At 27.6% G+C, this 12433-nt stretch overlaps 2 protein-coding genes and 1 long non-coding RNA gene across 3 annotated transcripts; 2 read left to right on the top strand and 1 right to left on the bottom strand.

Moving 5' to 3' along the window:
- Nucleotides 1–2661: 2661 nt before the first annotated feature.
- LOC114942180 (uncharacterized) lies at nucleotides 2662–5189 on the bottom strand. Its single transcript, XM_029317490.2, has 4 exons — nucleotides 3733–5189; nucleotides 3208–3237; nucleotides 2964–3118; nucleotides 2662–2885 (listed from the first exon to the last, which is right to left on the bottom strand). Exons 1-4 carry the CDS (start codon nucleotides 4859–4861, stop codon nucleotides 2736–2738), a joined length of 1464 nt encoding a protein of 487 aa, XP_029173323.2. The 5' UTR covers nucleotides 4862–5189; the 3' UTR covers nucleotides 2662–2735.
- A 972-nt stretch (nucleotides 5190–6161) lies between these two features.
- On the top strand, nucleotides 6162–9819 carry LOC114942972 (glycerate kinase). Its single transcript, XM_029318497.2, has 4 exons — nucleotides 6162–6419; nucleotides 7012–7573; nucleotides 7962–8833; nucleotides 9093–9819. Exons 1-4 carry the CDS (start codon nucleotides 6162–6164, stop codon nucleotides 9438–9440), a joined length of 2040 nt encoding a protein of 679 aa, XP_029174330.2. The 3' UTR covers nucleotides 9441–9819.
- Nucleotides 9820–11169: 1350 nt separating this feature from the next.
- Nucleotides 11170–12132, top strand: LOC146720861 (uncharacterized). Its single transcript, XR_014925905.1, has 3 exons — nucleotides 11170–11305; nucleotides 11711–11801; nucleotides 11916–12132. It is a non-coding gene; the product is annotated as an uncharacterized LOC146720861 (long non-coding RNA).
- Nucleotides 12133–12433: the final 301 nt, after the last annotated feature.

Here is a 12433-nt window from a genome sequence, read left to right as displayed (position 1 = left end):
TTTTAACAGTAAATTATTTTTATTTTACTAAATCGAGTTTTGTATGCACTTTGCCGCTGTTTTACATAACTAATGTTTACATTTATTTTATGCATTTTAAAATGTAATATAAATTATAAAATTGATCATAATACATTATTATTAATACCAAAATGATAAAATTATTAAATAATATAAAGGAGTATAAATAGTAAAAAAAAGTAATTATAAAGACAGTTACATATATTACATTGCAATTCAGTTATTCAATGTTACATATCTAATATAAATAATTATTTCATTCCGATGATAAGCAATTTAAATTAAATATAAAATAATGAAATTAGCGTGAGAAAAGCATAGTAATTGTGCACTATATAAAGCTGCTTTTTAACTTAAAAATCTAGTTCATTATTTTATTCATTTTATATATATATATATATATATATATATATATATATATTACTGTACATATTTTTAATTTATTTATAAATTGTATTGTAAAAACTTACAATATTAGCAGTAAATTTTAATTAGAGATAACTGGACGGTTTTTTATATATTGTAGAATATAAGAGAGATTAAAAAATATATTTATATTACATAAATCATTTATGGTAATTTAGCTAAGTAATTATTTTAGCATACATTTCAGAGAATAAAAAATTATATGCTATGCATTATATATTTATTTCAGTAAATTGTAGTGTGTATTTAAAAGTTATGTATTTAAATATTAAATAATCATTTGTCAAATGTAAAATATAGCGATCGCTAAAACGAGTATCGCTATTTTATAATGTTTACTTATATATACATGTATATATATATATATCTTCCAAGCATGTTATTTGTACAATACATAAGATGATATTAAAAAATAAAAAAGGACAAGAAAACAAAAACATAATACAAGTTTATTCAAATTTTCTAATATTTTGAGCATATAATCGGATATTTTCATATATGTATATGTTCTGTTACAATACTTTATAAAATTTATATTAGCTGTATCGATATATAGATTACTTTTTCTTAAAACATATTTTTCTGCAACGATAATTGCATTTAACAATATTTAATGAAAAGATATTTATTATAGACATTATTATTTCATATATATTTAAATTTAAAAATAGAATATAAAGTTTATGCATTTTTTTTCTATATTCGGACGGTACTGAACTATTAAGGCAAATTAATAAGTTTTTTTGGCGTACAATTATTTTAATGTGTGTTTCAGTAATATCAAAATATCAAAGATATAACTTTTCAAATTTGCTATTTGTGCCAAAACGATTGAATCTGTTTTAATGTGTATCATATATCATTTGATTAAGGTTCATGAAACCATTCAAATTTTACTGTTTTAAAGATAAATTAAGGAAAATATTTGATAATTAAATAAATATAACACATTACAAAATAGTTTATAATTTTTTAAGCTTTGATGCTGTAATTGATAATATCAATAAATATTATAAACTGATGAATGCTACAAGTAGGTAAATAAATATCACATAGATTAATATTGCTATTTACCTATTAAACAAAAATTTAGAACCATATTATATACATCTCATCTAATTAATAAATAATTATAATTAAAAGAATATTCAATTATATAGTGATTTGTGCAAAAAACTAGTTATATTTAGGCATACTATATAGACTTAATATAAATATTGTGATAAATTGATAAATTCAAAATATGCATATATATATTATATACATACGTGCAAAAAATTAATAAAATTTTTTATATTATGTATATTAAGTAAATAAAAAAATTTTAATAAGTTTCGTAATAGAAAAATGGACCAAGTAATTTTATTAAAAAACGATCTGTTCACGTTTAGCAACTTCTTGTGTTGAAATTCGTAAATTGGTGTTTAATAAGTTGCGTATAATGAATCATTAATGCTAGAAAACCAACCAAAGTATGACTAATTTTCAAAATTAAAATCATATAGTTTAAATTTTACGAATTTATCTCTTGCAAGCTAGAATCGTCGTAGCGTTTTCTTAAAACACATCACAAATGTTTTCACGGTGTTCAAAAGGCGTGTTCCTCTCCGAAACTAGTACATCATAATTACACGTAAATGACTCTACATTATTCTCTACCTATTTTATTTTAAAATAACTAAACTGACCCAAATTAAATCAATTTCTGTTTATAATGGCAGCTAAAAATATAATTTTTTGAAAGGTATTATATATAATATATATTTCTAAATACTGCCGTAAAACTAAATTAAATACGACATCTTAGAGAAACTTATCAAATACAATCTACTTTATGTAAATCTAGCCAAGAATGATATATTGAAAAGTATAAAATAAAAATATAAATAAAATATTTTTTTATTTAAAATATCAGTTTCAAAATATCAGTTTTGTGCTTGGTAATATTATAGAATATATAAATTATAAACAAAAAAATTTTCAAATTTCTCAACACTATTAATAAATCATATTTTAAATCCTAAATAATGCAAGTTGTATTATAAATTTAATTTGATAATTTAAATCAAAAATATGTAATTATATGTTTTCTAATACCTCATCAAACATTTTATCATCGTATATTATATTATAAATTTTGCTTTTGTGACAAATTGATGCTAAAATATAAAATAATATTTAAAAAATTAAATGGTATGCTAAGAAAGTATGCTCTTAAATACAAAATATATATTACACTTGCAATACTATAATACAGATATTATAAAATTCGTGACATATTACTCTCGTTAATAAATGACATGAGTAACGTTAGCGTTACATTGCGATGTAACGGCTTCTTCAAGCGTACAATCCAATTTTCGGTAATTAGCCGTGCTTGGTCGCCGTCTACCACGATTATTTCTGGATCTTCGACCCTCTAATACAATAGCAAGTATCTGAAACATAAAAAGATTTATACATGAAACATGTTGAAAAAATGATACAGAAATAAATTGTGCATAAATTAAACTAACCTTTTGCTTGTTATGATAACCTATATATCCAGCAATACATGCCACTGTGACCACAGTAAAATAAGTAAAGAAATGAGGACCATCCTCTGTTCTTATACTAGGATACTGTAAATTTTTCCGTTCAAAGACTTCTTGTATATTTTCATTTTGATTCCCTTTAAAAAAAAAAAAAATATATATATATAAATCATTATGTATAATATAATTAAAACGATATAAAAACATTTTTATGAAGCATTCTTACTTGTTGATTGTTGAATTGTATCCTCTACATCTGAAAAATGGATTTAATAGATTAATATTTATATACATATTATACTTACGAAAAAAATAAAATAATAACCTCTTATTTATGCATATACTATACGTCGATGATATATACATTGAAATCCTTACGAATTAATTTTAATACACAATAACCACTTGTAAATTATTTTTCCGCAAGATTTTAAAATATTTTTTAAATTATCATTTTGTATAATTATAAATATATTTTGAATAAGTATAATTAAAAAAAACTTTCGACTTCAATAAATCAATCCCTATAAAGAGGTTAAAATACATTATTTATAAAAATAGATAAAAATAAAAAGCAAAATATTTATTTTGTTAAATGCACATATAAAATTTAACGTTTCTCTACAACAATTTATGTATATATTCTAATTTGTACTTGTAATTTTTATTAAAGATATAATCATGTTCAAATTTTTCATACATTTTGGAAAATAAATTAAACAATTATATATAAATTTATGAATATCTATACCTTCTACATCTTCTTGATTTGCGGCGTTATAATTGTCTTGTGTATTTTCAGATAGCGTACTAGTTTTTAAATCATCAGTATTTTGCTCCTTGTAAATTTCCTCTTCAGGATTTGCAGCATCTTTATTTGGCACATTACCTACAAGATTGTTTGTCGACGAAACTTGAGATTTACTATTTGTAGGAGTGTCTTTAAATTTTGTAATTTCATCAGTTGCAGCTTTATTATCAATAATATTCCTATTTTCTTCAATGGTTGGAGATATCGATTTCTGAGTCTGTATGTCTGGCAATATTGGTAATATCTTTTTGTGTTCAATTGATTTTTCAGTGACAGATTTTGCTTTCTCATTCTCAAGTTCTAAATTTGTAGACACGTTTAAATTATCTTTTCCAACATCATCATTATTATTATTCTCAGAATTTGTATTCTGTTTATTTTCATTTGTTTCTATTGTTTCTATTTTCTTTTGTATCTTATCAGCTTCGATTCTCATTTTATTTACTGTCTCATTTGATTGAGTTATAGATGGTTTATCTTTATCAGATGTTACAGGATCTTTTTCCATTCCATTTGCCTTTTTCATCACTTTGTCATCAATTTTCTTAATCCAAGCAAATAGTGCACATACTTGATTCAATTTATCTTCTAAGCCAAAACATATCATCGAACATTTATTCGGTTTATTAAGATGTTCAACTAATGATTTCAAAAGTAAATCTATTTTATCGTATGATGATGTGAATCCTTGTAAACTGTTGCAAAATTTACTTTCTTGGGTTGAATTTCCACTAGGAATAAATTCCTCCATAAATTGAGGTAATAATACAGAATTAGAATATTGACAAACCTTGTATGCCGTATCGTAAATTCCTAAGCACAAAAAAGTATCTAAATTTTGATAACTGAAGCTTAAAGAAGAAGCACTAAGATATGGCAATGATGCACAACGTTTTGTATATTCTAAATCATATAAAAATTGAGATGCCTTGCATGATAGATTTCTATCAACCTTCATAACTGTTGTAATACTCGGCATCGTTGCGCATATCACTCCCGTGAAGGAAACACCCAAGATAAGAACGTTTAGCATTAATGCGACATGAAATAAAGCGTAACGGTTTTCCATTATTTCTAAAGATGAATTCCCAGCCTCTGTTGTAACGACTAGTAATTCGTAGTAAACTGTCGTTCTCTCAGTTATTAAACATAATTTTATGTTCTGTTAATTTTTCTGGACACCGCGTGGGCGATCATTTTCTACAAAAGTCTCGTACACTCCCACTCGCACAGTCTGTATTATTTTAGGAACGAGGTATTCCGATTTATATACTTTTGACTTTCACATAACCTCTTTTGTGTTCAATTTTTCTACAATATGTACGCAGATAGAAAGCAGCCATTTTCGCATTTTTTTAATGAAATATTTAAGGCTCTCTTGCACAGTACCAGGCAATAGGCAATATAGGAATAGGAAATAGAAAATATTTATCAATAGAAACAGGAAATAATATTTGTTTCCTTTTTCTATTGGTGGATATTCTCTATACCCTCTGTTCCTATTGCCTGTTACCTGGCATGTGTAAGCGGCTTTTTGCCAAGGCTTGCTTAGTACTGTCATCTACATTCATTTCCGAGGGTAGAATTACATTACCAAAATTATTCACTGATGGTAAAAAAAAATTACTTTTTGAGGTCTATGTTATTTACATCCATAAATTGCGGGTCAAGGGATTAATCAAACATATTTTGTACACAAATTTAACCATACATTTCATAATTTTTAAATATTTTAACATATTACTTCAAAATAATAAAAGATACAAATAATAATTCTAAAAGAAATTTAATTGTTATTGTTTAAAAAAATGGCAGAATCTTGACTCAAATCTTTATTTAAATTTATATAATTATTATAAATTAATTTTTTTTAAATATTAAATATTTACATTAGTTTTTATATTTTCTTATTTCTTTAACTTATATATTATAATTATTGATATAAATATATATATCACATTCAATATATATTTTAAAAAATATTATAATTAAAAAGACAGATAAAATTATTAATTTAATATTTTCTATTATTAATCAATTCTTATAATTATTTTTTATTTTAAATAAGTAATTAAAAGTCGAAAAAATTTAGTAACTGTAGGCATAATTTGATAAATTTTAATATAATATATTATGTATATTTAATGTATATATTAAAATGTATATTTAGTAATAAATTAAAATTAATTTAATATTTTTATGATTAAAATAGGATATTCTAAAACAACATGAAATTATATTCATATAGGTATATTCAGAAATTATATTCTTAATAACCTAAAATGTGACAATCAAATCAAAATATTCCATATAAATTATTTTGGCAATTTTACTGTATTTTCACAAAATCATAAAAGTTCTATTAAACCATGAAACAACATGAAAGAAAGGACAAACAACGCAAGCAAGAAGAGATCAATTCATTGGAACAAGAAGAAACAGTGCAAAAAATTGCGGCGGTAGAAACGAAAAGACAGCAAGTCGTAAACGACGTAGAACTTTCTTTAAAGCAACCACGATTTGATAGAATAGTGATAGAAAATGCACGTTCCAACGTGGAACCAAGCATTCGGCAGGAAAAAATTAAAGATACAAAAAACATACCCGGAGAAAAAGCAATGTCGCAGGTTATAATGTAACATCAGCAATTTTTTTACTATTTCTACTATTATTTAAAAAGAAAACAAATTATTTGATTTACTATAATTATTTTTATAATTTCTCCAAAATATATATTTTAATATATTTTATTTGATACGTGCGTATAATTTATTAAATTTCATAGAAGAAAAATTATATCTCTTTCTCTCCATTTCATTTGATTTTATTTGAATTATACTCTAAATATATATGTATACATAATAACACCAATTTTAACAAAAATTACATTTGCTATTCTTTCTAATATTTATTATAGATACACATACAATTTGTATATGTATATCTTTCCAATCATTAATTTTAAAAAAATATAATATTTCTTGACCCAACATGACAATATTTATTTATGCATATTTTAAATTAAAAACAAATATTAATTATAAAAGTATTAATAATTTCTGCAATAATTAATACAACAATATCATAATGACATAATTTAATATAAAAAACATTACAAGAGTATAATATAAATTATAATGTTATAGAATTATTTTAGAGCTCTCTAAAATCCCTTCTTTAGTACATAAACTTACTTGTTGAAATTCTCGATAAATATAGATTCGTAAAGATCTCAGTACTATCACTGAAGCGGGTATTAAATGCATTTACCCACCTGTAATTATACCTAAGAAGATTAAGTATGACGGTCGTGCAACACTGACAATTAACGATGTCAAGTACAAAATAAAAAATAATTTACATATTGTTGGTTGGGGTAAGGAAGTTGTTACAATGAGCTTGGCGTTTGAAAAAGTGGTTGGCAAACAACTGAAAAGAGGATTTATAGTGGTGCCTCACAAATCGATCTCTATGAGGTGGAACTTTCCGGAAGCGCTTCCAAAGTTGGACAGTCGTATAACTTTCGTTGAAGCCGGAATAGATGGACAACCAGACGAGAAAACAGTCGAAATTACGCAGAAGATCGCGAATTACTGTAAGCGACTGAAAAAACGTGACTTATTAATAGTTATGCTGTCGCGAGAGCTAGACGATCTTCTGTGCTGTCCGCGAAATACAATTACATTGAAAGATAAGTTAAGAGTTCTCAACAGGTTAAAAGCTGCTAATGCGACTCCCGAGGAGATCAATATCGTGAGAAATAAACTTTCTGCGATAAGAGGTAAGTGGTTTACTTAGGTGCGAGAAAATTTTATAAACCCCTTCTTTTTAATAAAACTTTGAACTCACATTTCGACTCTTGCATTCTATCGGAAGTCTAAGCACATACAAGTATAATTTAAGGCAGGTCAATTTCATTACTTTCATAATTAAATAATATTACATTTAAATTTACAATCAAAATTTCAAATAATTTTTTATTTATCTTTTTATATATGTTTAAATATCCAATATTGACATTTTTACTTTATAAATTATATATTTAGACATCTTTTTACACTTGTAAAAAAAAATTGTAAATTGTATGTACTTATTAAATCCTTTTTTCTCAAATAATAATTAAAAGATTATAAGCGAGAAACATATACAGTAAAAAGAGTAAATTTCAGGCGGTGATCTGGCACGTCTGGCTTATCCAGCTAAAATCATCACCCTCTTCGCATCTGACGTGTCAGCGGAACCATCGGAACAATTGGGAGGTGGTCCGTGCGTTTACGATCCAAAAGATGAAAAAGCCCTAGCTATTTTGACAAAGTATAAACTTGTCAACAAAGTATCGCAAAACGTTCGCGAGCTATTAGGGGAATCCGATCCCCGGAAGACGAGGGCGGACACCCAATTGAACGAGAAGAAGAGGTATAAGTTCGTGCAGCAATATGTGATCGCGTGCAACGCCGACGCTATAGAGTGTATGACGACGGAAGCCCTCAAACTGGGACTCTCCCCTTTGAAATTAAACTCCATCCGTGGCGGGACCGTCGAGGAATTCGCGCAGGAGTACGCGAAGATCGCGTCGCTAATGATCCTGGCGGTCGAGAACAAAATTACCAAGTTGGAGATGTACGAGCAGATGAAGGAGAGTCCGGTATGTTCTTTGACCGACCGGAAGGTGTGGGAGATGTTTCCTACGAAGGACAAATGGGGTTTGGGACTGTGCCTTTTGCTGGGAGGTCGACCGGCCGTTAATCTCGGCGAGAATTTCGGCAAGGGTGGCCCCAATCAAGAGCTCGCCCTTTACTTTTCCTTATATTGGCACATGCGTACAAAGCAATATCCAATTTTGCGAGCATACACCGTCTGGTTTCTTGGCGGTAGCTCTTACGGAAGAGACGGCAATACCGGCGCAGCTGGCGCATTCGGGTACAAGAGCCTCGCTACTGACGTTTACCCAGAATACGAAAAAGCGAGGAGTGTGTATAAGACTGCCTTCCTGAAATGGCGGAAACTCGCCGAAGATAAACAGAGCGAGTCGGAGATCGCGGTAAGAGCGCGACAGCGATAGCCTACTTTATTTTTTATCACGCTCGTGTACGGCCGAATAAAGCGGAAGCGATGAAATATTGAAACAACGTACATTGGGGGAGAAGGAGGAAGTCGATGATATTGCCAGATGGGGGAAAAGGGAGAGAGGAGGGTTTTCAATGCGGAGCACTTTGCGAAGCACAATGCATAGAACTTTAGATTTGTATTATTGCGGCATTGATTCGCGGCGCGGTAATTCATGCGAAATCTTTTTGCAGAAAGCTCACCAAGCAATGAAAGACGCGGAGGAAATGAAGGAAAGGTATGCTGCTATTCTGCCGGAACGAGTTTTAAGGGAAAACAACACAAATTTGTTCTTTTCGAGTATCAACAATGGCGACGAGTTATTTCAACTAAAGAGAGAAAATTATTACACTCTCGCAGATGTCGGAGATCTTCATGTTATACGTATCGCCCGTTTCCAGTGCAACTGCAGCGGCACCTGTCACGTAGACGAAGATAGGATATACGCCGATAGAGACTACCCTGTCAATCGTATGTTATCGGCGACGGTAGTCCCAGTGTTACAATATTGTTGTCGGGTCACAGCACCGAAGAGCCTTTGATTATTTACGACCCTGTTGTGTGCCGGATTTTGTGTGATGGATTTTACTCCGTTCGTTCCAAATTCGTACGCGCGACCTGATTTCTTAAATTAATACCTATACAGACCTCTTATTTCCATTTATCAATTTATCAAACATTTATCAATTATTTAAAACATATTTACATTAATGGTACATATTTAATTAGCCGACAGAAATATGTAATTATTCATTGTAATAAACATCAAAATAGATTCAATAAATCGGCAGTGCATACGATAAAATTTCGTTACACTTTTAATATTTTGGTACTTCTTTCTTATTGACGTATGAATATTTTATTATCGATAATAATAATGTGCACGTTCTGAAACAGACATATTGTTATATACAGTTCTGATACAGCTATATTGTATATTTCTACTTTGAAATTTATGATGTATACTTTTTTATTTTGAGATTCTACTATAAAGTTTAAAAAGATTTATGCTAAATAAAACACATCAAAGGTTTATTTATTGGAGAATATTTGTAGCAATGTAAGACACAAAATAAATTTATCATAAACAGAATTGTTACACTGGAAATACTTGAACTCTCTAAGTTTATCAAACTTGAATTTATGCTACTATAACATATCTTATCTCCTCACACAGCTGTTTGAGCATTATTGATAACATATTGATTTTTATGGCCTCATATTGCGCATCATTTAATACACAACGTCAAAATATATGTTTTATAACAAATTGTACACAATCAAACACAAAAATGCTAATGTTATAAATGTAAATATTATGCTTATACAATTAAAATTATAAATAATATAATTAATGTGATTTAATTTAATGTGCAAATTAATCAATATTTTGTAAATTAAAATTTCATCGACGATAAAATGATTTCTATTGAGTGACCGATTCTTCGAGGGAGAACGAATGAAACGAAAGTCCCAAGAAGCTCATTTCGCCCTTCCTTGACATAATAGAGATCTTCTAGCTCGGCATGTCCCCTGAGTTCGGTACCAATCCCGTTCAACAAAGCCCTGGGAATGGACTCACCTATCCACGACATATCCGCGATACGACGTAGTTCTGTGAGTGCGTTTCTTTCTTACCGTTTCTTCTACCAAATCCAAAATGCCTTTGAGAATACCACTTACAGAGAATGCGTGTGCAAACTTCTTATATTTAACATTGCTCAGTTTAATCCGATTAAGCTTGTCTGCTGTTAAGAAAATTGTGAGCGAGATATTGTCGACAATAATAATTCTAATAGAAGCGAAAAAAGTAAATTAAATAAGAAACGCAATTTACTTCACAATCAGTTAAATTAATCTATTTAATTGGTTCGCGCAATTTTAAAAAAAAATATTGCACTAAAACAATTAATTTAAATTAGCGAAGAAATTGCAGATTTGTATTAAATTTTTTCAAATATTCTATATTATAATTATTTACTTATTTTATTTATAAATAATAAAAAATTACAATATATGTATTTAACTGTGGATAAAAATACTGAATGTCTTTACACAATGCAATCCGTGAATTTTATTATTTTAACTTCATTATTTTCTTGTTTATTTTGAAAATACTACACACTCACGTAACTTATTAAGTATGTATAAAGATTTAAACATGATTAAATTATATGATGAGTCAACAATGAAGAGTAAGTTGCAAACAGTTTTATTGCCTTATCATCATTCTTGACCTTACAACTATGCGGGGCACTATAAATTTAGTTCGACATTCAGATTCTTCATAACAGTTTGTTGAATCTCTCTCGCGTAACAACATACATATATTCTACAATGAAACGTTTCGCGGTGTTCTGCATTTTCCTCCTGTTCGTGCATTATTCAATGCAGATTCCTAAATATGGTATGTAAATTTACTATTAAGTTTATAGTATAAACTTGTATATATATATATATATATATATATATATATATATATATATTCGTTTTCATATAATACGTAATACGTAGAATATTTTAAATAAGTTTACAAAAGTATCTTATATATCTTTTTTTTACTAAAAGAATAGTTTATTAAAAGATACATGTTTCTTTGACTTTTTTATGAATAATAAATAAAATAAGAATTTTTTTAATATATTTAATTTTTTATCTTATATGTATATTAATATTTATTAATATTTGCATGTATATGTGCATATATGTACAGAAATATTTACAAGTTCTTTAAAAAATCAATTATATATTGTATATGTAAAAAAGATATTTTTTCCTTTTATATTTTAATTTATCATACAAATTATTTCAGAAAACTGTGTCAGTGACGTGCTTCCTGCAAACGATCGGCAAAGGTGTGTGAAAGTAACATGCACATCACGGAATAAATATACTGTAGAAGAGTAAGTTAATAAATTATATACAAAAATTTTTCATACCACAAAAAATTGATCGTCACTAAAAAAATTTTATTGTTGATACATAAAGTTAATACATTATTGTTATATTTGCTCTAGATGTAAATGTGACAAGGATGCTGGACAACATCTTGGAGAACGTCATTCTGAATATCCCGTTTGCTGTCCGCGATGTAGCAGTAATAAAAGACATTAAATATAAATGTGATTTTTTCTGTTATGCATAAATATATAATTATACATAGTGTTATTAATTTTATACTAAATAAATAAATTCATCACATCATGTGCTCGAAATAAAACACTTCACACATTACTGTGTCTATTTTCTAATCTTGCTTATTCCTCGTGTTTAATTTTAAAAATGAACAATATATATATAAAATTATACATTAAAACTAATAATAAAATAGTGAAACGTACATAATTTTAATAAATAAAAGAATTGTTACAGTATGTATATATTTAATTAAATTGTAAAACAGTAAGAAAAGAAGTGGAAAGAAATCAAAAATAGAAATTCATGTAAAATATTATAATGTCTTTACACATCGGAGATTTGTCAAAATGCAAAACTTTATGAAGAATGGTTCTCCGGAGTATAATGGCCGGCGAAA

The sequence above is a fragment of the Nylanderia fulva genome, unplaced genomic scaffold, assembly GCF_048542155.1.
Source record: "Nylanderia fulva isolate GAGA-0341 unplaced genomic scaffold, ASM4854215v1 Scaffold6, whole genome shotgun sequence".
In the NCBI taxonomy this organism is placed as follows: Eukaryota; Metazoa; Arthropoda; class Insecta; order Hymenoptera; family Formicidae; genus Nylanderia; species Nylanderia fulva.
Note: the sequence above shows the minus strand (reverse complement) of the source record. Positions and strands in the feature narration are given on the sequence as shown.

What these genes read in the sequence shown, in the direction of transcription:
- LOC114942180 (XM_029317490.2), bottom strand. Translation starts at nt 4,861, where the DNA reads ATGGAAAACCGTTACGCTTTATTTCATGTCGCATTAATGCTAAACGTT. An exon ending in TACAATTCAACAATCAACAA is followed by an intron (nt 3,119 to 3,207) that starts GTAAGAATGCTT and finishes TTTTTTTTAAAG; the next exon opens with GGAATCAAAATGAAAATATA. An exon ending in GTTATCATAACAAGCAAAAG is followed by an intron (nt 2,886 to 2,963) that starts GTTAGTTTAATT and finishes TTTATGTTTCAG; the next exon opens with ATACTTGCTATTGTATTAGA.
- LOC114942972 (XM_029318497.2), top strand. Translation starts at nt 6,162, where the DNA reads ATGAAACAACATGAAAGAAAGGACAAACAACGCAAGCAAGAAGAGATC. An exon ending in TAAACTTTCTGCGATAAGAG is followed by an intron (nt 7,574 to 7,961) that starts GTAAGTGGTTTA and finishes AGTAAATTTCAG; the next exon opens with GCGGTGATCTGGCACGTCTG. An exon ending in AGAGCGAGTCGGAGATCGCG is followed by an intron (nt 8,834 to 9,092) that starts GTAAGAGCGCGA and finishes ATCTTTTTGCAG; the next exon opens with AAAGCTCACCAAGCAATGAA.